The 26413-nt window shown below is 43.5% G+C and overlaps 1 protein-coding gene across 4 annotated transcripts; it reads right to left on the bottom strand.

The window, feature by feature from the left end:
• Positions 1-370: 370 nt before the first annotated feature.
• Positions 371-25536, bottom strand: FAM221A (family with sequence similarity 221 member A). Of its 4 annotated transcripts, none has more exons than XM_032773867.2 (7): positions 25394-25536; positions 21495-21668; positions 17351-17541; positions 14187-14393; positions 10624-10734; positions 9783-9871; positions 371-1339 (listed from the first exon to the last, which is right to left on the bottom strand). In XM_032773867.2, exons 1-7 carry the CDS (start codon positions 25456-25458, stop codon positions 1277-1279), a joined length of 900 nt encoding a protein of 299 aa, XP_032629758.1. In that variant the 5' UTR covers positions 25459-25536; the 3' UTR covers positions 371-1276. The 4 variants fall into 4 exon arrangements, with proteins under 4 accessions (XP_032629758.1, XP_032629759.1, XP_032629761.1 ...); XM_032773868.2 differs by lacking the exon at positions 25394-25536 and adding an exon at positions 25052-25147; XM_032773870.2 differs by lacking the exon at positions 25394-25536 and adding an exon at positions 21930-22177.
• Between the last annotated feature and the right edge of the window lie 877 nt (positions 25537-26413).

The following is a 26413-nucleotide window of genomic DNA, read 5'->3' as shown; positions in this document are numbered from 1 at the left end:
GTAGCTACTCTCCTACTGGGGATGGTCTTTTTACAGTGCTGGGAGAGCTAATTTGTATTTGATTAGTATGGCAGGAGTATGATGGTCATTTTGGGGAGGCTGTACGACATAAAGGCTCAAGGAGGATTATAGTGATGTAGAGAAAGGTCAGGAAAAAACACAGAGGTGAGTGTATTAGAAGGATACAAAACAGGCATGAAGGGAAGCAGAATTAGCTGAATGCAGAGCCTGAGGTGAGAGAAGAATATATGTTGGCATGGACAGAGCTTGCAGAAGCTTGAGGGTGAGGAAAATCAATTTGAATTTGATGTGGAAGATGTGAAGCCAGTGAAGGGAGCAGTGTCTGTGTCTTTTAAGAAAATATTAAAACTCCAGTGTTAAACATTTTATTAAAGTGAATGTTTAAAATGAAATATACATGAGTTAAGAGGGAAGGTACTGTACATCTGGGATCAGGCTTTGGTTATGGGGGGTTACAGATATCATTTGCAAGGATGAAAAGATACACACATATCGCATGACATGCACAGATCCAGATTGGGGTGCAAGGGTTTTTAAAGTGTCAGTGGATAAGTGGGCTCGGGTTCGCCACTCCTGGAATGAATAAGGAGTCCAAGTTAGTATCGGTGTAGCAGATAAGTACATGGGTGGGGTGCGTCCCTTGGTTCGTCAGGGAAGGAAGTGGGTTATTTCCCTGGTCTGCGGTCTCAGTTATTCAGTGTGGTATTGACGGTGTCCTAAAAATATGGAACGCTTCACGACTTTCCGTGTCATCCTTACGTGTACTACAACCCCAGTGAGTAGAAAGTTAGGAACAAGAATTCTAAATCCACATATAAAGAAGCAAGTACATAATAGAAGTCCGAGGATATGATGTGGTGTATAATGTATATTTTACCTGATGTCCTAAGGCTCTGATTCAGCAAAGCACTTAAACATGTGTTTGCTGGATCAAAGCCTAAATGAAAAATTCTAGAAGTCTCTAAAAACCATCATTTTCTACTACACATGACACGTCTTCTACTATAAAGGTAAGATCCATGCAGCAATATTTGAGAGCTTAGATAGTATGTCAAGCTGCTTTGATAAAAAGGAATAATTTTATTTGAAAGAACCAGAATCACCAAGTATTTTTAAATGAATTTCATCAATACTTTAATATAGCAGTGTTAATACTGAGAAACTAGAAAATATGTGTGTGCAATAAATACCATGAAAATACCCTTAAATAAAATGATAATTCTCTATTACAAAAACTCCTTTGTTTCATTAATCTTCATGGATTCTTTGATAGCAGCAGGCCTTTAACTTTCTGTTTAGCAGCCTTCTCCTTTTTCAGCTGTAATAAAGAAAAACAGCAATGGTACGAGCACTAGTGTCAACAAATGAACAATGCAGTACTAATTAAACTACTACTTTATAATAGAAATCTAGGTACTTACCTGGCCCTCAACACCACAGTACCTCACAAATATGAGTTTATCCTCATACCCATTAGATGAAGAGGAATTCTATTAACACCACTTCACTGATGTAGAACACAGACCAAAAGACTAACTAGTATGCTCAAGGTCACAAAGAAGGTCTAGGCAGCTCTCCTGAGTTCTTGGTTGGTGCTTTAACCACAAGGTCATTCTTCCTCCCAATTGATTTTCCCTTCACTAGTTTCTTACTGCATGCTTTGATTTATCAAAATATGTACCTGACTACCATTTTTATTGTGGATTTATATTCATCCCATTGCAATTTCATTGTGGCAACTCCTTCAATTACTTTGAAGGATAATAAATAATTACTTTAATTATTCCATAACTTTGGAAGTCAGTAATTGGTGTACAGCACTCACAGGAGTGTGATTCAAGGGTACATTAAACATTATTTTGAATAATTGTATTGAGAAAGTGTGTGGATCTATAGTGCATCAATGTTCACTGCACTGCCTTGAGAGACAGGGGAAAAAAAGAAATCAAAGAGAGGCTGCTGCGCTTTGGCCACAGCTCCGGCCGGGAGAGCGGGACCATGGGGCTGCTGCGCTCCGGCCGAAGCTCCAGCTGGAAGAGCGGGGCTGCGGGGCTTGCTGCGCTCCGGCCAGGGTCACGGTGCCGTGGGGCTGCCGCACTCCAGCCGGAGCTCCGGCCAGGAGAGTAGGGCCGCAGGGCTTGCCGAGCTCTGGCCGGCACTCTGGAGAGGGGCCGCAGAAGACCCCGGCAGCCGGGGTGAGTAAAAAAATTAAAAAGGCACCTAAGGCACGGGGCCCGATTCCAGCAGGGCAATGGTTCTCAGCCGGGGTATGTACATCCTTTGAGGTATGCAGAGGTATTCCAGGGGGACTCATCTAGATATTTGCCTACTTTTACAACAGGCTACAAAAAAAAAGCACTAGTAAAGTCAGTACAGACTAAAATTTCATAGACAATATATTGTTTATACTGCTTTATATACTATACATTGAAATGTAAGTACAAATATTTATATTCCAATTTATTTTATAATTATAGGTAAAAATAAGAAAGTAAGCAATTTTTCAGTAATAGTGTGCTGTGACACACTTGTATTTTTATGTCTGATTTTGTAAGCACGTAGTTTTTAAGTGAGGTGAAACTCAGGCGTATGCAAGACAGATCAGACACCTAAAAGGGGTACGGTGGCCTGAAAAGGTTAAGAGCCACTGTTATAGGGTCCCTGGGTTGGAATCCGGAGTAGAGAGTGGGCCTGGGTTCCCCTTCCAGCCATTGGAGACACCAGCCAGACAGCTGGTCTGGAAGGACTTTGATTTCCCTGGAAGGGAAGGACCTTAGTGACCTGGCTGGAGGGCCCAGCCACGAACAGGAAGCTGCAGCTCTGTTTCTCTCAGGTGAGACAGCAGTACCTCACAGTCAACAGTGTTGAACGCTGCAATGGATGAGAAGTGATGTCTGTCTTCTATCACTGACAGCAGATGATCATCCATCAGTGCTACTAATCCAGTTTCAGTTGTGTTCTGGCCTGAATCCAGACTGTGCCAGGTCTAGAGTGTTAGCTTCTGTTAGATGGATTTGTAGTTGTCCCCTTTGCTAGTTTCTCTGAGTTTGCTCAGGAACAGGACGATTGACACTATGTGATAGTTGGCTAGTACTGGGTTGGCCAGCATGAGTTTCTTCAATGTTGGTCAGACTATTCTGTGTTTGAAGGAGGAAAGGAAGATTCCTTCTCTGAATGAGGCTGTGATGCTGATAAACCAAGTGCCAGCTCTTGCAGAGTCTGTAGATGTCAGCTGAGTACTGAGAAATTCATAGCTGGAAACCAGACCAGCTCACCTGCATGCTAATATTGTTCTAGATAGGTGTTAGACTTGTAAGGATGTGTTTAGATGCTATAAAATGACTAAGTTGCTTCATGCATTAACATTACAATTGTAATGTCTATATACCATGCTACAAGGTAAAATATAAGTTTGTTTTATAACTTTAAAAATGACTGCTCTGAACTTGTGAACTCACATGGGAAGAGTGGCTCCCCCAGCTCATCCAGGAGGGCTATCAAAGTTGTGGGCCATTGTAGAACAAAAGCTTTGTTGATTACCCCATCCACTCAGGGAGAAGCACATGCAGAATGCCTCATCCCATGAGTTAGAATGCTGCAAGAGGGAAATAAAGATAGTTGACATGGAACCATAGGCCGAACTCTTTTGTGTATACATGTTACCTGCTTTAACTGTAAATAATTCTCTCATCTCTTTTTCCTAGTTAATAAATCCTCTGTTAATTTACTATGGGATTAGCTACCAGCATTGTCTTTGGTGTGAGATCTAAGGTACAAATTGATTTGGGGTGAGTGACTGCTTGCAACCTAAATGTTTTACGATTTCTGGTGTAAGTGACCATTTATCACTAAATCCAGCTTGCCTGCGTGGCAAGACAGATTGCCGAGCCCAAGGGCATGGTCTGTGACTCCATGGTAAGACTGTTACAGTGATCCAGGAGTTCACATTTGTTACTGGATTGTTAAAATCTAATTATAATACATACCACTAGTTTGGGATATCTGTCCTGCTTTTGTCAGTTTGTCTGCCCTGAGGCTGGCACGCAGTCGTGTACCACTCTAGACAGCATGACCAAAGCATTGGCTATTTCACTCAGGAGTGGCACTAGCTGCGAATCTGACCTATGCCCTTCATGGCTTGTGAAAGAGTGATGAACAAGTCTTGGATCAAGACTCCTTTAGGGTGTCCAGAACTTCTTGATGAGTCAATTTACTGAATTCTGAGAATGCAGCTGGTTCTTGATTAGTGAGTGCAGGCAGAGCAGATGCATGCTGTTTGAGACGACTTCCTGAATGTGCATGATCTTTTCAGTGAAGTAGGATGATAGTTTTTTTGTGGTGCTTGGTGTTCTTGGCTCTGATGCAGATTGTAGGCATTCAGGATTGAAGGAATTTACCCCTTGGGGTGGGATTTGGCAGCCTCAAAGAAAGCTGATAGGAAGGTTCTCTCGGCTTGTAATGCAGCCTCAGTACAGGCTTTGAGGAATTTGTTTCATCCTGTCGGAATCAGTCTTTGTATTCTGCCATTAGCACTTGAGTGTCCACCCTCTCTCTTCATCCGGCACAGGGTGTCATAAAATCAAGATAATCTGTGTGGGCAATGGGGAGAAGAGGCTATTTGGGGGCAAATATGTCAATGGCGGAGGCAGTAGAGTGATAATGATTGACCAGGTCCTTGATTCCTCACCCCGTGGGCGGGGTGCCGTTATCCTTTAGCAGTCTTTGGAATTCGTTGGAATATGAGTTAGCTATGTGGGTAAGGCCCTAAATTTTCTGTTTTTGTTTCAAATTTCCTGGAAATTTATCAATGTTTATTACAAAAAATCAGAGCTGCCCGGGGGGCGGCGGGGAAGTGGAGCAATTTGCCCCAGGCCCGCATGAGAATATAGTATTCTATAGTATTGCAACTTTTTTTATAGAAGGAGCCTCTGAAATTGCTTTGCCCCAAGCCCCCTGAATCCTCTGGGTGGCCCTGCAAAAAATGGGTGAAAATCAGTGCAAAAAATGAATTTGCAGTTTTCTCTGTAAATATCTCTCTCCTCTTCTCTCCTGTTTTTGTGTTTTTAACATCCAAAACAGTCCTTATGTTTTGAAACATAGTCAAATACAATTTTTCATTTTTGACTAATTTTGGCATGAAAAGTAGTTCACTAACTTATTTGCTTTGAATGCTATAAACATCCATGCTATCTATAGAGCAGGTAATATGTATGTGATGGGTGTGGGATTGACAGCAGTATATACATCAGCACTCAAGTCATTCCAGTATTTCTGATCCATCCCCTCCACTCTGGAAAAGGAGATGGTGTATCAGAAACCAGGGCCACCCAGGTTACCAAGCCACCACCTCACCTTCCAGAGAGGAGAGCTGGGAAGTTCTGACCCTTCCAATATTTGGGGGGGAATTGCTTTTGTAAAACTCAGAATTTTTTGGTAAAAACTGAAACCAAAAGGCCAGAGATGACCTATGAAAGTCCTAGGGAGACAAGAGAGATGATGAGTTTTGAGGGGGTTGTATCTGTGGCCTTGTTAGTATCAACACAGAAATCTCCCAGGACAAGTAGTCTGGGGTATTTCACCACCACTGCCAACCACATGCCAGTGAGTTCCTTCATGAACCCTTTTCTGCAGTGGTTGTAAATCAGCATAAAATCTATACACACACACACACTCTCTGCTCTGGTTTTGACTGTCAGATGAATGAATTCAAATAAAGTTGTCTTATCTGAGGCTCCTCGCTTGCATTTGACATTTGCAAAGAAAATGAATGGAGTAACAACTGGCTTTTTGTCCTTTCTAGGTCAGGGGTGTACCAAGTATCGTGGGAGAATGCCGTTGGCTAGTACAGGACTTGCTCTGTCATCCAGCCAGGTCTTGGTGAAGCAGGCTATATCAGATGCCTCATCACTGATGAGGTAATGTATTGTTTGTCAGCCCTGGTCTACACGACAAGTTTAGGTCAAATTTAGCAGCCTTAGATCGATTTAACCCTGCACCCGTCCACACGACAAAGCCATTTTTGTCAACTTAAAGGGCTCTTAAAATCGATTTCTATACTCGTCCCTGACGAGGTAATTAGCAATGAAATCGACCCTGCTGGGTCGAATTTGAGGTAGTGTGGATGCAATTTGACGGTATCGACCTCCAGGAGCTATCCCAGAGTGCTCCATTGTAACCGCTCTGGACAGCACTCTCAACTCAGATGCACAAGCCAAGTAGACAGGAAAAGCCCCTCAAACTTTTGAATTTCATTTCCTGTTTGGCCAGCGTAGCGAACTGATCAGCACAGGTGACCATGGAATCCCAGAATCACAAAAGAGTTCCAGCATGGACCGAATGGGAGGTACTGCATCTGATCGCTGAATGGTGAGACGAATCCTCCCTATGTGAACTCCGTTTCAAAAGACAAAATGCTGGAGTATTTGAAAAAATCTCCAAGGGCATGAAAGACAGAGGTTATAACAGGGACCCGCAGCAGTGCCGCATGAAGCCTACCAAAGAACCAGAGAGGCAAACAGCCACTCCGGGTCAGAGCCCCAGACATGCCATTTATATGATGAGCTGCATGCCATTCTAGGGGGTGCCCCTACAACTACGCCACTCCTGTGCTTCCCTCCTCCCCCACCCCTTCTGGGTTTCCTTGGCAGTTATCCTCCCATTTGTGTGACGAATTAATAAAGAATGCATAAATTTGAAACAACAATGACTTTATTGCCTCTGCAAGTGGAGATCAAAGTTGGGAGAGGAGGGCAGTTGGCTTACAGGGAAGTATAGTGAACCAAGGGGGTGGGTTTTCATTAAGGAGAAACAAACAGAACTTTCGCACCGTAGCCTGGCCAGTCATGAAACTGGTTTTCAAAGCTTCTCTGATGCGCAGCGTGCCCTGCTGTTCTCTTCTAACCGCCCTGGTGTCTGGCTGCACGTAATAAGTGGCCAGACAATTTGCCTCAACCTCCCATCCTGCCATAAACATCTCCTCCTCACTCTCACAGATATTGCGGAGCACATAGCAAGCAGTAATAACGATGGGAATATTGGTTTTGCTGAGGTCTAATCGAGTCAGTAAACTGAGCCAGCGAGCTTTTAAATGTTCAAAGGTACATTATACCACGATCATGCACTTGCTCAGCCAATAGTTGAACTGCTCCTTACTACTGTCCAGGCTTCATGAGCCATGGGAGCAAGGGGTAGGCTGGGGTAGGTGCGACCGTGCAGTGCTGCCTACTGGGAGAGCAGCCTGAGGCATAAGCCTCCAGCTGACATGATATTCCAGGCAGGACTTAATCTCCATTAGACAAAACTTAAAGAAGAGAATGACCTGGAGTCATTCCCATTTTTGTCCAGGCACCCCCAACCAACTTCACCGAGGCTGGCCAGGAGCACCCATGTCTGACCAGGTGCCCCCGATCAACCTACCTGAGGTCACCCAGAAGCACCCACGGGACGACAACGGTTAGCAGTCGTATTGTACCATCTGCCATCTGCAAGGCAAGACAAGAGGATGCTGTAGCACTGCAGTACCGCATCTGCCAGCACCACCCAGGAGACATACGGTGAAAGTGAGCTGAGCGGGCTCCATGCTTGCCGTGCTATGTTGTCTGCATGGGTAACCCAGGAAAAAAGGCGAGAAACGATTTTTTGCCATTGCTTTTATTGAGGGAGGGAAGGCAGAGGCCTGATGACAAGTACCCAGAACCACCCGTGACAATGTTTTTATCCCATCAGGCATTGGGAGCTCAACCCAGAATTTCAATGGCCAGTGGAGACTGCGGGAACTGTGGGATAGCTACCACAGTGCAACACTCCGAAAGTCGACACTAGCCTCGGTACTGTGGACGCACACTGCCAACTTAATGTGCTCAGTGGGGACACACAATCAACTGTATCAAATCGATTTCTAAAAGATCGACTTCTATTAAATCGACCTAATTTCGTACTGTAGACATACCCTAGTGGCAGGTCTTGCATTGATCAACATCAGCTTCAGTTTGTGATGCCTTGTGCTGTCTGTTTCTGGCCTGTGGACTATGTAGTGGACCTGTGCAGCATACAGGTGTGTTATGTCTCAAATCTAGCTTCTTATTTTTGCTTTCCTGTTTTCTTGGACAGGTTCTCCCAATTTGAACTGTGATAGGTAACGAAGTAAATGTTGCCATGGGATGTTCCAAGTGAAGGAACAGTTTTCTGGTTCACCAGTTGCCATAGGAAAGACAGCTCTGTTGGATATATTTTGGAGCTGTAACTTGGCTGAGTCCTGGGAAGGGATAGAGCTGGAGCCCAGTGTGTTCCTGGAACAGTGGTGGGTATGCTAGAAGCATGGAGGCATAACAGGAATGGAAAATGTAATAAATGACAATAATAGGGCTGAGTCCCGTAAGAGGAAGTGTCAATGGGATCAGATATCCATTTCCTTGAAATAAACTGTCTGTGTGGTAATGACACCCCTGTTGCTCTTACCTGCTTTGGGAGGGAGATGTAGAGGATGAGAAATAACACTTACCTTTTAGTCTTGTCTGCGTAAGAGCTGAAAAGTGGCCTCCTGGCCAGCATGTGGAGAAGTGTCTAGAGGAGCTGGGATGGGGCTCCTTCCTTTTAAAAGAACAAAGCCCTTAGGCTGCCTTATTCCTGGTGATGGTTCCTGAGCTGAGGGAGGGATTGGGAGAGGAGTCACAGCCTCACTTTAATCTTTTGAAAATTAAAGGAAATTTTCCGAAAGTAGTAAGTGATCGAAGGTACTCCCCTGCTGTTTCTGCTGGTACTGGTGTGTGAGGGGCCAGCTAGAGATGGACCTCGCTGCTGCCATGGTGGTGGATCCCCATTGGGAAGATGGAGAAGATTGACAAAAAAGTGAGTAAGGCACCCTGCAAAGAGCTACAAGCTTAAAGTCATGCACATGGGTAAGTAGTCCTGTTGTGGGACTACTCATGTGCTCAAAAAAAACACATGCCTCAGTCTTAGCAGGATTGGATGAAATATCTGAAATTCTTTCAGCCTCTTCACCAAGGAAAAGAAAATACTGGAAAAAGTTTTGAGACTTAGTAGTAATGCTATATCTATAAACTATTACATTTGCAAAATTTGCAGCACATTTCTTCTTTATTTTCGTAATGTTTCTCAAGAAAAGATTCAGAGTTTCAAAGACCAGTTCCGACAGAAAAAAAACCACCTGATGCAAGAAACAACCATAACAGTTAAGTGAAATATTACTTTATAGAGGAGTTGGTAAATGAGTAGAATTCACTTCTGGCTAAGATCGTGGAATAAAGTAATACTGAGTTAAACCAGAATCTGAATGACAACATATAAATTAAAGCGATATTAAGAAGTTTTGTGCCTGAGAGTAGCAGTTCATGCTTTCCTGAGTATCTGAAGGGGGTTTGTTTGTTTTTACACAGTTTCTCCTAGTTGCCCAAAACAATTACTGAGTTTTTTCTTTCTGTGATTGTTTGATATTTTGGTGCAATTATGCTTTTGCTTTCCTCTGGCCAAAGCAAGTTAAGTTGTTAAATTAAAACTGCCTGATCTAGGTAAGAAGGTCACTGAACTGTTCCAGATATGATTGGCCTATGGATCTACACTATTAGGTCACTATGTTGTAATCCTCATTTTGAAATGCTAATACATTTTTTCAGGATCAGAATAGCAGTTAAAGCAATGTGAACCATTGTAGGCAAGTTCAATTTTAACTTTACTCATCTTAAATTCAGCCACTTTATTTTTAAGGAACATGTCTGTATTAAGCTCTAAATACAATGACTTACCCGTTCCTGGTACTGTTTTTCAAAGTAAGCCATGTCATCTTCTTCAGAACTCCTTAAATTAGAAACTTGCTTTGCTGCATTAGAACCACCTGAAAAAAAAACCAAAACAAATGTCTATTTAAAATACTTGTTTTATTGATTTCAAATCAGTTTGGAAAAATATTTTCAAATAAATTTCAGTCTGCACAAGGGAGAAGTGTCCTATTTTACTTAAAAGCAATATTTTCAGCCAAGTAAGCAGCACTGTTAACTAGGTCTGGAATGAAAAGACTGGCAGTTTCTCTGAAAGGCCTCAGAGGAGCTAGATTGTGACTACCATCTTACTAGCCATGGCACATAATTGGGCAGAAGTGACCTCACAGCTATGTCCATATAGCGAGAAACCAGCTACACAATATTACACTGAGTAAATACATATATAGTGCGTTTCAGACAATGATCTCTTACTGGGAAACAAAAACGGAGAGATGGTACTCCAGTGAATAGGTGATTCCATTATTAAGGAAGGAAACAGGTGCAGGGGGAGGGCAACAACATCAAGAAAATCTAGTTTCATATTAAACTAATGGGAGAGAGATTTTCTAAAACAACAATTAAAAAACCTTTCTGTTTTGAAAATCTTGATTACAGAAAAGTTTGTATATTAATTACATACATCCTCTTAGAGGAAATAATCTTAAATACTCGCTTTAGTTTTGAACTCTAATGTACACCTTTAAGCTTTCCTTAACTCATCAAAAAGTCAACATTATACAGTGCCTTTATACTAAGTGAGTATAATAATATACCACAATTTAAAAAAAAATTAAATAAAAAAATGGTCAGTTCATTTCATTACCACCTGTTAATTGTGAGCTGGCTTGTGCAGAACTGGAGGGGCCTTGGAATGCTTTTAGAAATGGATGGTCCATGCTACTACTAGGTGACTCTAGAAATTCAGCAGAGGGTGCCCCTAAAAGAAAACATATTGGAAAAAAATTAGCTTCACAAGAAGCGTTAGGAGTCATACATGATGGAAACCAAATATACCTATCACTTAAAATAAATAATGCTGATATGTAGTAAACCATACGAAAAAATTACACATTGTGTATCATCCAGAATACCAGAAGAAAATAGGTGTGGTAAAAGAACCAAAGTATGGATTGAAAAGAAATGAAATGGCTGAGCTCTTCTCTTTCTGTTGCTGTGACTGTACTATACAGTAACTACATTACAGAAAGATCGTGGAGACCAGACCCAGAATTTAAAATATAATTAAATACCAACAGTATTTCAAAATAAAGACTCCTATATTCAAAACTATATTACAGAGGAATAGAGAGAATCAGAAGTTCTCTAAGAACCAGTGGTGTAAGATAACAGCTCAGTTCTACATTTGTCCAATTTTATATACTGAGTATTAATTGTAGACTTGTAACAAATAAGCTTGAAATCCCACTATGAATTGTGCCTTACACTGGAAAAAAAAATCATTTATCTGAATAATTTGGTAATCTGGGTTCATTCAAATCACATGCATTTCAGTATGGTCAAATGCAAAATTGGACATCTAAAGAACAAAGAACTAGATTACACATGCAGGATGGGGGACTGTATCTTGGAAAGAAGTGCTTCTGACAAGGACTTATACTTATGTGTTAGATAACCAAGTGGCACATGAGATCCCAATAAAACTCTGTGGCTAAGAGGGCCAACTCAGTTCTTGAATATATATGCAGCGGAATATCAAGTAGAAGTTTTCAGTGTCTTCACTGAATGTCAATGTCATTCAACCAGAATGTACTCTTCTGGATACAGAAATTAATGAATGAATTTCATAGGATCACAGAACTGGAAGGGACCTCAAAGTCATCTAGTCTAGTCCCCGGCACTCAAGACAAGACTAAGTATTATCTAGACCATCCATGGCAGGTGTTTGTCCAAGCTGCCTCCAAAATCCCCAATGATGGAGATTCCACAACCTCCCTAGGCAATTTATTCCAGTGCTTAACCACTCTGATAGTTAGGTAGTTTTTCCTAATGTCCAACCTAAACTGCCCTTGCTGCAATTTAAGCCCACTGCTTCTTGTCTTATCCTCAGAGGTTAAGAAGAACAATTTTTCTCCCTCCTCCTTGTAACAACTTTTTATGTACTTGAAAACTGTTATCATGTCCCCTCTCAGTCTTCTCTTCTCCAGACTAAACAAACCCAGTTTTTTCAATCTTCCCTCATAGGTCATGTTTTCTAGACCTTTAATCATTTTTGTTGCTCTTCTCTGGATTTTCTCCAATTTGTCCACATTTGTCCTGGAATGTGGCAACCAGCACTGGACACAATACTCCAGCTGAGGTCTAATCAGCGCAGAGTAGAGCAGAAGAATTACTTCTCATGTCTTGCTTACAATACTCCTGCTAATACATCCAAGAATGTTTGCCTTTTTTGCAACAGCATTACATTGTTGACTCATATTTAGCTTGTGATCCACTATGACCCCCTAGATCCCTTTCCGCAGTACTCCTTCCTAGGCAGTCATGTCCCATTTTGTATGTGTGCAACTGATTGTTCCTTCCTAAGTGGAGTACTTTGCATTTGTCCTTATTGAATTTCATCCTATTTACTTCAGACCACTTCTTCAGTTTGTCCAGATCATTTTGAAATTTAATCCTATCCTCCAAAGCACTTGCAGCCCCTCCCAGCTTGGTATAGTCCGCAAACTTTGTAAGTGTACTCTGTATGCCATTATCTAAATAACTGATGAAGATATTGAACAGAACCAGACCCAGAACCGATCCCTGTGGGACCCCACTCGTTATGCCCTTACAGCATGACTGTGACCCACTGATAACTACTCTGGGAAGGATTTTCCAACCAGTTCCACACCCACCTTATAGTAGCTCCAACTAGGTTGTATTTCCCTAGTTTCTTTATGAGAAGGTCACGTGAGACAGTATCAAAAGCTTTACTAAAGTCAAGATAGACCACATCTAATGCTTCACCCCTCCAGCCACAAGGCTTGTTACCCTGTCAAAGAAGACTATCAGGTTGGTTTGACATGATTTGTTCTTGACAAATCCATGCTGACTGTTATATTGCTTAATTATTTGCTTCATTATATTTTTAGGTATAGAAGTTAAGCTGACTGATCTGTAAATCCCCAGGTTGTCCTTATTTCCCTTTTTATAGATGGGCACTATATTTGCCCTTTTCCAGCCTTCTGGAATGTCTCCTGTCTTCCATGACTTCTTAAAGATAATTGCTAATGGCTCAGATATCTCCTCAATCAACTCCTTGAGTATTTTAGTATTTCATCAGGCCCTGGTGATCTGAAGACATTTAACTTGTCTAAGTAATTTTTGACTTGTTCTTTCCCTATTTTAGACTCTGATCTTACCTCATTTTCACTGGCATTCACTGTTAGCCATCAATCACCACCAATCTTCTTGGTGAAAACCAAAACAAAGAAGTCATTAAGCACCTCTGCAATTTCCACATTATCTGTTATTGTCTTTCCCCCCTCACTGAGTAATGGGCTACTCTGTCCTTGGTCTTCCTCTTGCTTCTACTGTATTTGTAGAATGTTTTCTAGTTTCCTTTTATGTCCCTAGCTAGTTTGATCTTGTTTTGTGCCTTGGCTTTTCTAATTTTTCCCTACATACTTGTGTTGTTTATATTCATCCTTTGTAATATGACTGAGTTTCCACTTTCTGTAAGTCTCTTTTTTGAGTTTTAGATCATTGAAGATCTCCTGGTTAAGCCAGGGTGGTCTATTGCCATACTTCCTATCTTTCCTACGCAGTTGGATAGTTTGCTCTTGTGCCCGTAACAATGTCTTTTTGAAAAACTGCCAACAGTCTTACCCTTGCTTCCCATGGGATTTTACCTACCAACTCCCTGAGTTTGCTAAAGTCTGTCTTCTTGAAATCCATTGGCTTTATTGTGCCATTCTTTGTCGGAAGTGGGTATTCACCCACGAAACCTCATGCTCCAAAATGTCTGTTAGTCTATAAGGTGCTACAGGATTCTTTGCTGCTTTTACAGATCCAGACTAACACGGCTACCCCTCTGATACATTTTTAATATATTAAGGCAACACCTCCTCCCTTTTTCCCTGCCATCCTTCCTGAGCAAGCTGTATCCTTCTATACCAATATTCCAGTCCTGCATATTATCCCACCAAGTTTCTGTGATGCCAACTATGTCATAGCCTCTAATTTCTATAGCTTCTTTTCTACAAGAAGTCAGAGATTATCATGATGATCTCTTCTGGCCTTTAAATCTATGAAAAAAAAAATCAGTGATTTGGAGTCCCCATCCTATGGGAAGGTCTAACTTGCCCTGAAAGTTAATATTCAACAGATTTTCAAATATGAAAATTAAATAGACAAAGGATCAAAATGTTATCTCAAGTCTTCTGCACTTACCTACTCCACTGTCATCAAGTCTCATATAGCCTTCGGCCAGTGAACTAAAGCCAGTTAATCCTCCCATTGCAGCATACGGAACATCCTGTCCCACAGGTTTTCCCTGGGCTAAGCGCTCTTGTTTGGTTTCCACAACCGTTTCATGTGCATATGTTGGCTGACCACACCCACAGGTAAAGCAGCTGTGAAATCCTGAACATTTGGAACCTAAATTAAAAATAAAAAGTATTCAGAGTGAGATGATAATTGAGTCTGTTCATTTATTATCACACATAGTAGAGAATTTCCCTAAATTGCTGCTTTCTCAAGCACTGCTGATTTCCTTCCATGTGTAAGTACCCAATCACACTTCCCATTTGGAAGCTCTACAAGAGGAAGGATGAACACGTGGTTAAATCATGGGAATCAGGAGATCTGAGTTCCATTCCTAGAATCAGTCCCAGGCAAATCAAAGGATTGATTGTGCACTGTGCTCCCACAATTTATCAAACAATTTCAACAAGTTGGAGGCAGCTTCAGCTAAGGCAGGAGTGGGCAAACTACAGCCCGCAGGCTGCGTCCAGACTGTCAGACCTTCTAATCTGGCCCTTCATCTCCCACCAGGGAGCAGGGTTGGGGGCTTTCCCTGCTTGTGCTGTGGCTCCACACTGCTCCCAGAAGCAGCAGCATGTCCTCCCCTCCAGCCCCCACATGTCAGAGTAGCCAGGCGCCTCCGCATGCTACCCCTGCCCCAAGCACTGGCTCTGCAGCTCTCATTGGCTCAATCGGGCACCTGTGGACAGGGCAGCATGCAGAGCTGCCTGGCCAGCACTGTCCCTCCACGTAGGGGCCAGAGGAGAGACATGCTGCTGCTTCTGGGAGCTGCGGGGGCAGCACCTGCAGGTGGGGCAGTTTGCAGAGCTGCTTGGCTGTGCCTCCACATAGAAGCTGGTCTCGGAGGGGGGACATGCTGCTGCTTCCAAGAGCTGCTTGAAGTAAGCGCTGCCCAGAGTCTGCATCCCTGACCTCCCCCCATGCCCCAACCCTCACCCCCTACACCTCAACCCCCAGCCCGGAGCCCCCTCCTGCACCCTAAAGCCTCTCATACCCAGTTCCACCCTGGAACATGCACCCCCAGCCCTAAGCCTGTACTCCTCCCACACTCCAATCCCCTGCCTCAGCCCAGAGCCCCCTCCCATACGCCAAACCCTTCTGCTCCACCCACAGCCCCCTCATCCCTGGCCCTACCCCGGAGCCCTCACCCCCTCCTGCATCCCAATCCCCGTCCCCAGCCCAGAGCCCCCTTCTGCACCCTCAACTACTCATTTCTGGCCCCACCCCAGAGCCTGTACCCACAGCCAGAGCCCTTACCCACTCCTGCACCCCAACCTCCAATTTCATGAGCATTCATGGCCCGCCACACAATTTCCATACCCAGATGTGGCCCTCAGGCCAAAAAATTTGCCCACCTCTGAGCTAAGGTAACAACTAGCAAGTGAGATCCACTGCTGTAATGCTCCCCCAGATGGCAGCAACCATTATCTAACTTCTTAACCTCCCCTGCCAATTGGATCTGGCTGTTCTGTGGAATGGGCAGAGAGTCACCCAGAAGCAGCAGCATACAGCCCAACATATGCCTAGCCAAGAAGGATTCATGTACTTAAACCAGGATACAGAATGGTCTAATTGGTCAGTCACAGGTCTGGGATTCTAGCAACCTGGGTTCACTTCCCAGCTCTGCCATAGACTCCCTGTGAGACCTTGGGAAAGTTATTTACAGGCATAGACTTTAAAGCCAGAAGAGACCACTGTGATCACCTAGGCTGACCTCCTGCACATTGCAGGCCACAGAACTTCACTCACCCACTCCTGTAATAGACCCATAACCTCTGACTGAGTTACTGAAGTCTTCAAATCATGATTTAAAGATTCCAGTTACACAGAATCCACCATTTATTCTAGTTTAAACCTGCAAGTGACCCACGCCCCAAGCTGCAGAAGAAAGTGAAAACCCTCTAGGGTCTCTCTCAATCTGACCTGGGGGGAAATTTTTTCCCAACCCCCAAATTGGCTATCAGTTGGACCCTGAGCATGTCAGCAAGATTCACCAGCCAGAAACCTGAGGAAAAAATTCTCTGTAGTAACTCAGAGCGCCCCCATCTAGTGTCCCAACTCCAGCCATTGGGAATATTTGTACTAGCAGTCACTGATGGGCCATATGCCATTTTAGGCAGTCTCATTATACCGTCCCCTCCATAAGCTTAGACCAGTTAGGCTTTTTGCCCCACTGCTGCCCTTGGAAGGCTGTCCAAGACCTTGACTCCTCTAATGGTTAGAAACCTTCATCTAATTTCAAACTTAGACCTATTTATGGCCAGTTTATATCCATTTGTTCTTGTTTCATCATTGGTGTTCAACTTAAATAACTCCATTCCCTCTCTGATACAGCAATCATATCTCCCTTCAGGCTTCATTTGGCTAGGCTAAACAAGCCAAACCCCTTGAGCCTCCTCTCATAAGGTAGGTTTTCCATTCCTCTGATCATCACAGTAAACCTTCTCTGCACTTGTTCCAGTCTGAATTCATCTTTCTTAAACATGGGAGACCAGTGTTGTATATTATTCTGTTAGATATTATTCCCCATTCTGCAAGCAAAACTGGTTTATGAGATCCTTCTCGTATAAATTGTTTCACATACTTCATGCAATTACAATCCAGAAATCTGGCTAAAAATATCCATCAATATATCATTTCAAGAGATCTAAAAGACAGAAAATCAGTACATAGTTTGCATCTGAAGAAGCGGGTTTTTTACCCACAACAGCTTATGCCCAAATAAATCTGTTTGTCTTTAAGGTGCCACCGGACTCCTCGTTGTTTTTGTGGATACAGACTAACACAGCTACCCTTCTGATAGTTGAGTACGTAGTTTAACTGCTGATGTTAATAATTCCTGTTTTAGGGCCAAATCCTAGTCCCACTAAAGTCAATAGCAAAACTTCCACTGAATTCAGTGATACCAGGATTTAACCATTAGTACGTTAAATCAGTGTTACCAATAATCTTGCATGGGCATGAAGTGCTATTTCCTGCTAAGTTTAGAAAATATACCTGTATTTAAAGCGTATGCTTCTTAAATTAGCAGTAAAGAATACTGTATGTGTATTTATAGGAAACTAACTTACAAGAGTTACAGGAAAATCCAGGTGCTGCACTGTGCTGATCAGCAAAGTGCTTGCATCTACAACGAATGGGCTGAGTGCCATTTAGAGGGACATAGTGATAGGATTTGCACTGGCAACAGCTCACTCGACAGGGTACACAAATAGGACGATCTTCTGGAATCTCTTCATAATCTGTTTTGTGTTGTTTATACCTAAAAACAGAAAAAAATAAATCAGTACATATGCATATTGGCTATAACAATACCATTATAGTTCAAAAAGATAAGGTCGGTGAGGTACCAACACGGCTGCAACAATACTGCAAACAATTACAGCTCAAAGTCATTCAGCATTTACCATTAAAAATTTATTTAAGGAATTTATAATTTAGATTTCAAGTTTAATGCAGAGATACAATTAGTTCTTCTACAAACAAAAAAAGTGCTCATTCTCACCAAAGATAATTTTCAACGCTGTGTGGGGTTTCAAGTGCTTTAAGTTATACCCTAGTGAAAAAATATGGCAGACCTTTACATTTGTTTTTGGTGCCATTTCAAGTATATATATTCAAATCAGTATGTGGCGATCGAATCACATGGTTATAGATCCACACAATAAGTGTAAATATATCAGTAGCTTCAAAGCTCTAAACTCTTGAATTTACTTCTCACCATTTCAGTCTCTGATAGACTCACGGTTTCAAGCATAAACTGCATTTATAAACTCTTGGGATGGGGGAGCCTATACAGGAGAGATGGGATCCTCCTAAACCAAACTGGAACCAGACTGCTGGCACTAAACATTAAAAAGGTTGTGGAGCAGTTTTTAAACTAGGAGATGGGGGAAAGCCGACTGCTGCAGAGGAGCATTTGGATCGGACACAGACTTCTCTTAGAGGAGAGTCTAATGATAGAGCAGCAAAGAATCCTGTGGCACCTTATAGACTAACAGATGTTTTGGAGCATGAGCTTTCGTGGGTGAATACCCGCTTCGTCAGATGCATGTAGTGGAAATTTCCAGAGGCAAATATATATATGCAAGCAAGCTAGAGATAACGAGGTTAGTTCAATCAGAGAGGATGAGGCCCTGTTCTAGTAGTTGAAGGTGTGAAACCCAAGGGGAGAAATTGGTTTTGTAGTTGGCAAGCCATTTCACAGTCTTTTGTTAATCCTGAGCTGATAGTGTCAAATTTGCAGATGAACTGAAGCTCAGTAGCTTCTCTTTGAAGTCTGGTCCTGAAGTTTTTTGCTGCAGGATGGCCACCTTAAGGTCTGCGATAGTGTGGCCAGGAGATTGAAGTGCTCTCCTACAGGTTTTGAATATTGCCATTCCTAATATCTGATTTTGTGTCCATTTATCTTTTGCGTAGAGACTGTCCAGTTTGCCGATGTACATAGCAGAGGGGCATTGCTGGGCATATGGTGGCGTATATTACATTGGTGGACGTGCAGGTGAATGACCGGTGATGGTATGGCTGACTGCTGGTTAGTCGCTGTGATGGTGTCGCTGGTGTAGATATTGTGGGCAGAGTTGGCATCGAGGTTGTTGTATGGATTGGTTCCTGAGCTAGAGTTACTATGTGGGGTGTGCAGTTTGGTGAGAATATGTTCAGGTTGGCAGGTTGTCTGTGGGCGAGGACTGGCCTGCCACCCAAGGCCTGTGAAAGTGTGGATCATTGTCCAGGATGGGTTGTAGTCCCTGATGATGCGTTGGAGGGTTTTAGCTGGGACTATATGTAATGGCCAGTGGAGTCCTGTCTGTTTCTTTCTTGGTTTGTCTTGCAGTAGGAGGTTCTGGGTACACGTCTGCTTGTTGATCTCTTTCCTTATTTTCTGTGGGAGCTTTGTGTTATTGCAGTTTTGAGAATGCTTGGTGGGAGTTTGTAGGTGTTGGTCTCTGTCTGAGGGTTAGAGCAGATGCGGTTGTACCTCAGTGCTTGGCTGTAGACAATGGATCGTGTGATGTGCCCAGGATGGAAGCTGGAGGCATGAAGGTGGCATAGTGGTCGGTAGCTTTTCGGTATAGGTGGTGTTAATGGTGTTTTGTATTACCGTTGGGTTTGAAGAACGGCTAGCCAAAAACTCCAAAGGTAATAACAAAATGTTTTTTAAGTACATCAGAAGCAGGAAGCCTGGTAAACAACCAGTGACGCCCTTGATGATCGAGTACAAAGGAGCGCTAAAGCAAATAAAGTTATTGCGGAGAAACTAAATGGATTCTTTGCTTCAGTCTTCACGGCTGAGGATGTTAGGGAAATTCCCAAACCTGAGCCGGCTTTTGTAGTGACAAATCTGAGGAACTGTCACAGATTGAAGTGTCACTAGAAGAGGGTTTGGAATTAATTGATAAACTCAACATTAACAAGTCACTGGGACCAACGGCATTCACACAAGAGTTCTGAAAGAATTCAAATGTGAAGTTGCAGACTATTAACTAAGGTTTGTAACCTGTCCTTTAAATCGGCTTCTGTATTCAATGACTGGAAGTTAGCTAATGTAACGCCAATATTTAAAAAGGGCTCTAGAGTGATCCCAGCAATTACAGACCGGTAAGTCTTACGTCAGTACCGGGAACATTAGTAGAACAATAGTTAAGAATAAATTGCCAGACACATAGTAAAACATAAACTGTTGAGCAATAGTCAACATGGTTTCTGTAAAGGGAAATCATGTCTTCCTAATCTATTAGAGTTTTTGAAGGGGTCAACAGACATGTGGACAGGGGAGGTATCCAGTGGACATAGTGTACTTAGATTTCCAGAAAGCCTTGACAAGGTCCCTACCAAAGGCTCTTACATAATTAAGCTGTCATGGGATAAAAGGGAAGGTCCTTTCATGGATTGAGAACTGGTTAAAAGACAGGGAACAAGGGTAGGATTAATGGTAAATTCGCAGAATGGAGAGGAGTAACTAGTGATGTTCCCCAAGGGTCAGTCCTTGGACCAATCCTATTCAACTTACTCATAAATGATCTGGAGAAAGGGGTAAACAGTGAGGTGGCAAAGTTGCAGACGATATCAAACTGCTCAGATAGTTAAAGACCAAAGCAGACTGTGAAGAACTTCAAAAGATCTCACAAAAACTAAGTGACTGGGCAACAAAATGGCAATGAAATTTAATGTGGATAAATGTTAAAGAATGCACATTGGAAAAAAATACCCCAACTATATTACAATATGATAGGGGCTAATTTAGCTATGTGAGTCAGGAAAAAGATCTTGGAGTCATCGTGGATAGTTCTCTGAAGATGGCCACGCAGTGTGCAGAGGCAAACAGGATATTAGAATCATTAAAAAGAGGATAGAAGAATAAGACTGAGATATATTTATCGCCCTTATATAAATCCATGGTATGCCCATATCTCGAATACTCCATACAGTGTGTATCCTCATCTCAAAAAGGGTATACTGGCACTATAAAAGGTTTAGAAAAGGGCAGCTAAAATATTGTGGGTTTGGAGAGGGTCCCATATGAGGAAAGATTAAAGATGATAGGCCTCTTCAGCTTGGAAAGAGGGAGACTAAGGGGGGATATGACAGAGGTATATTAAAATCATGAGTGATGTGGAGAAAGTGATAGGAAAAGTTACTTACTTATTCCATAATACATGAACTAGGGATCACCAAATGAAATTAATAGGCAGCAGGTTTAAAACAAATAAAAGGAAGTTCTTCTTCACGCAGCACACAGTAACCTGTGGAACTCCTTACCTGAGGAAGTTGTGAAGGCTAGGACTATAACAGTATTTAAAAGAGAACTGGATAAATTCATGGTGGTTTAAGTCCATAAAATGGCTATTAGCCAGGATGGGTAAGGAATGGTGTCCCTAGCCTCTGTTTGTCAGAGGATGGAGATGGATGGCAGGAGAGAGATCACTTGATCATTGCCTGTTAGGTTCACTCCCTCTGGGGCACCTGGCATTGGCCACTGTCGGTAGACAGGATACTGGGCTAGCCGGACCTTTGGTCTGACCCGGTACAGCCATTCTTATGTATTTATGGAACACTATGGAATGATTTCTGTCATCTCAAAAATACTTCCTTAAATTACATCAATCTTTACATCTCTAGATTCTCAAGTTCATTACTGGTATGACAGTGCTTTTTATAAGCATTTTACATTTTCTAAGTAAAAAGAAAGTTCAGCAGCAAGGAAAAAAACCTCACCTATGGGTACAAAAACACTGTGTCTCCGGGCCCACAAGTTTACAGTCCATCCCAGTTGAGGATCTCCAGCTCACATACAATCTGTTCTGTAATCGTATTGGTAACATTTTTCTTTTGTATTCTTCATATTGCTCTGGGGTAAAGAGTTTCCCTCCGTCGTCATCACCTACAATTCTGCAACATGTAATTGTGTTTCATAATATTTTAATTACATTTAACTTTCAGTAAAATCGAGGGAGGCAAAGGTAGGTTGCAATTCTGAAAACATATAATGATGCACGAGTAAACAACACTGAACATTATTTTATCTTCCATAATAATACCCTAGAGATGGCCTTTGTAAGGAACTGTACTCAAGTTTTTAAACAAATGCTTATAAACTGGTTTTAATGCCATGAAAAGTATCTCGAAGGATGGAGTCAAGAGGCGACCTACCAAGTTCTTTTTTTCATTGAAGAAAACAGACTGCAAGTCAGGAATGCTGGGATCTTCCTAGCTCTGACTCAGACTTCCTGCATGACCTCTAACAAGTCACATCATCTCTCTACAGCAGAGGTCCCCAAACTGTGGGGCACAACCCCCTGGGGGGGCATAGAGGAATGTTCAGTGGTGTGCGATGGTTCCCAGGCCAGCCCCCACAGAGGGTGGAGAGGAAGCACCACAACTCCCCAACTCTGTTCTGGCCCTTCCCCCAGCCATATCCCCAGCTTCTGGCCTTGGCCTTGGCCTCAGCCTCACTGCAGCCCTGCACCTATCGTAGCCCAGCTGCAGCTCCACCCCCGCACCCAGCCTTAGCCTCTCGCTTAGCCCCGGCCTTGGCTCACTCCCAACCCCAGACCCACTCTAAGTCTCATTCCATTACCCCTATCCATGTCCTCACCTGCCCCAGGAGACGTGACTCCACTCCTGTCCCTGGCTCGGGGTGGGGGGGGCAGGTGCGGACAGAGGTAAGGAGGAATGACCCTAAAAAGTTCAGGTGCCACTGCTATATGGCTATGTCTTCACTCCAGAGTTATCTATACTTGAGTTAACTCTTCTGACGTTAACCCAGCTTGAATGAGAGCTGCCACACCATGAAATAACACTCCAGTTGTATCGAATAGTATATTAGCAGCACAAAATTATATAAGCCAGTAGGTTTCAACCTTTCCAAACTACTGTACCCCTTTCAGAAGTCTTGATTTGCCTTGCATACCCAAAGTTTGACCTCACTTAAAAACTATTTGCTAACAAAATCAAACATAAAAATACACGTGTCACAGCACATTGACTGAAAAATTGCTTATTTTCTCATTTTGTCTATATTCAATTTTAGTTTGTATTGACTTTGGTGCTTTTTATGCAGCCTGTTGTAAAACTAGGCAAAGATCAAGACGTGTTTATGTACGTCGTGGAAAACCTCTGTGTACCCCCAGGGGTACACATAACCCGGTTGAGAAACACTGCTATAAGCAGCTGATGAGCCGTGCTAACCAGAACAGTAACCTACATCCCAACAGGCCAGCCAGCTTGAATTAACTATGCTCGAGTTACAGATCTGTGTATGTGTACAGGACTCAAGGGGCAACACTCAAGTTATAATTCTAGTTAACTCCACAGTGAGAACAAGCCCTAGAAGGCTTTCGGTTTCCTCATTTGTGTAACAGGAATAATATTTATCTGCCTCACGGAGTTGTTAAATTTCATTCATTCATGTTTATAAAATGCTATAAAAATTTATAGTATTATTATGATAAGTTGCATGTGTTAATACTTTCTACAATAGATATAACATGGGCTTGTTTTGCAGTAAGCTACAGTGTGAATATACATATGCAAATTCACAATATATCAGTAACGTACAATATCACAGCAATATGTGCTAATACATTCCATCAACACCTGATATCACAATTTATTGAAAGTTACCCTCTTTTTTAAAGCATTTTGAACATATATGGATAAAAAGTATGATTACCTGCATCTTTCATATTTTACTGAATGTTTTCTTAAGCTAAAAATAGTGTGCAAGCTATTGCATCATGTATGCTCAGTAAAACAGGAGCTAAATCACTTTGTTTTGTTTTTTTAAAGTTATTATTTTAACAAGATGCACCTATAGATTCTTATAAATGGGGACATTTTTATAATTGTCAAAATAAAATGTGTCAACTTGTATTTCCTGAAAAAAATAGTAGAACTGGCTTATTGTCCCCCTAAACTATTTCACAAAAGTTTACTCTTGGGCACATGGCAGGCATACAAGCACGCCTGGGCAGGGGAAACAGAAACATGATTTCAACTATCATATTTAAACTGAGATATAATATCTAAAAGATGAGAGGGCTGTGGCTGGGGCAAGAAGCCTGGGCTGATTGGAAGAAAGTAGGCTCAGCTGTGGCCATGCTCCAATCAGGCCCAGCCAACCCCTATAAGAGGCTGTGAGCCAGAAGCTCACTCAGTCTCCCTCTGTTTGTAGAGGGAGAAGGGCTTGGCTGCAGGGACCCATGCAAGATACCTGGCTGGGGAAGGGCCAGGCTGCAGGCCTTACTATAGGCTGAATAGGTTCAGGGTTGCAATGGGGCAGCCCATAGGTAGGCAGAAGCAGCAGGTCTGAACTCCTTTGCCAGTGATGAGTGGTTTATTCTGCAGTCTGCCCCAGTGAATGGGGGTGAGATGGGGCAGGAGCCAAGACTGAGGTGAAGTGGGAATAGTGTGTGGGGGGGTTCCCCTAGGAGGGGGAGACCTAGAACTGTGGGGGTACTGCCAGGGGGCAGCACCCAGTTAAAAGGGCACTGGGGTCCTTGGGGAGACATAGAGGGCCAGCAGTGGTGGTGAAACACTAGCCTGAAGAGGGTGCTCTGGAGTCTGGATGCTGATTCCTGAGGACAACCAGCAGGAGGCGCTGCTGGGTGAGTCTGTGCCCAGTTACAACATGTCAACAAAAAAGATACTTGCATGTCAAAATAGTCACAGACAAAGCTAGAAGAGACATATTCACAGAGCCATAACATCAGAGACAAAGGCATTGCATAGGAAAGTTGGAAGATTTCCCTCCTCCTGCCTTTTGAAAAAGAAACATTTTTTTAAGTTCTAAAGTGTTCTGACATAGCCACAGAACTCATGAAAACATTCTGGACTCCTAAACTTTGCTGAGCTCTCCTACCCAGAATTTCAATGAATGATAACTTAAAAATCACTAGTAGCATATTGCACAGTAGAAAAAGAAGTCTAACAGCAAAAGGAAGATAACATCAGGATTATACCCTCGGGTAGAGTATTAAATAACATTTTTAATTACAAAACACTCCTTCCCCTTTACTAAGAAAGAAGCTTTGTTGCTTTGGTGTTTCCATGGAGGAAAAAAGCGTCCTTCCCCTATGTCTCAAAAAACCAAACAAGGAAGATTCCAGGTTTCTAAAGATCTTTGGGAGTGGATGAGAAAAAATCTTTTCAGATCAAATATTTGGTATAATTTTGCATTATGGCATCAGGTTCCCAGGGGTCTAACAGCAGAGGCTGATTTGGCTGAGAAATTACCCAGTGTCCAACATTTTTAATTTAGAGGATTCCCCTACCTGCATTCTCCAAAGCAGCCCCGCCAGGGATTCACGTTCATTCTCTTGTAAAACGGCATTTCAGCTTTAATAAAATGTTTCCCCGAGGAGAGTGACTCCTGCTGCTTCAACCAGCAACCCCCGCCCCCCATCTCCCCTCAGCCATCTCCCCGCCTAGGCCGGCCCCTACGGGGGCAGGAGAAAGAGCCTGCGAACTACACAGCAGCCATCTGCGGCCCCATCCCTAGGACCGGGGGAGTGGCGGTGACTCACGCCTCAGCCACACCAGGAAGGGCCTTCACATTATCCGCAGCCCCTGCGCTCAGTGCGGTATTGTCCTCCCCAGCGCAGGCGGCCCCTCACCTCCGGTACTCCACGTACTCGTCCACCGCCGCCGCGCCCTCCGCCTGCACCCGCAGCCGCTCCATCCGCGCCGGTCTTCCAGGCCCTAGGGCCGCCTCGCAGTGCCGGCTTCCCGCTCGGAAGCGCCTCCCTCCCAGCCGAGGGGGCAGGCGGCCCAGGCGGGAGACGAGCGGTTACCCCCGCCCTTCGCGCTCCTGGGCCGTTGCTAGGCTGGCGCCGGTTCAACGGGTCTCCAGCGGGGACTGGCCAACGGTGCCCTCCCAGAGCTTCCCGCCCAGCCGCGGCGGGTACCACAGTACAGCCCCCACCCCCCGGGGAGGCAGTTCTATCCCCGCTGGTCTTTCTGCGGGGGGAGAGGGATCACCAGGTGGAAGGGCTGGTGATATAGCCACAGGGATGTAGCTTTGACAGCAAAACCTTTCTAGTGTAGACAGGGGCAGCACCAGTGCGCCAAGGGCGTGCCTGGGGCAGCAAGCCGTGGGGCGTAGCCTGCTGGTTGCTGTGAGGGTGGCAGTCAGGCTGCCTTTGGCATCATGCCTGTGGGAGGTCTGCCAGTCCTGCAGTTTTGGTGGCAGTACGCTGAAGTCGCGGGACCTTGGGACTTCACACAGGCATGCTGCCAAATCCGCATTACCAGCGGACCTCCTGCAGGTGTGCTGCCAAAAGCCGCCTGACTGCCGTGCTTGGGGCTGCAAAATACGTAGAGCCGCGCCTGAGCGTAGACAAGGCTTTCATTGTAGACAAGGATTTATGCCAGTATAAGGACTGGTCCACATTAGGGGTTTAGCTACATTAGAGTTTTATCGACAAAAATCAACTTTCGTGGACAAAACGGTGGAGTTGTACACACTGAAACACTCCCCTCGCCCATGCCGACATAATAAAACCACCTCAGCGAGAGAAGTAGAGCTTTTTGCAGAAAAGTTATATTGACAAAGTGTCAATGTAGACACTGCACTTGGTTATGTCACTGTAAACGGTCTCTAGGAGGTGTCCCACAATGCCCATCCTAACCCTTCT

The sequence above is a fragment of the Chelonoidis abingdonii genome, chromosome 2 (assembly GCF_003597395.2).
Source record: "Chelonoidis abingdonii isolate Lonesome George chromosome 2, CheloAbing_2.0, whole genome shotgun sequence".
In the NCBI taxonomy this organism is placed as follows: Eukaryota; Metazoa; Chordata; order Testudines; family Testudinidae; genus Chelonoidis; species Chelonoidis abingdonii.
The sequence above is the reverse complement of the archived record's forward strand: the minus strand, read 5'-3'. Positions and strand labels throughout refer to the sequence as shown.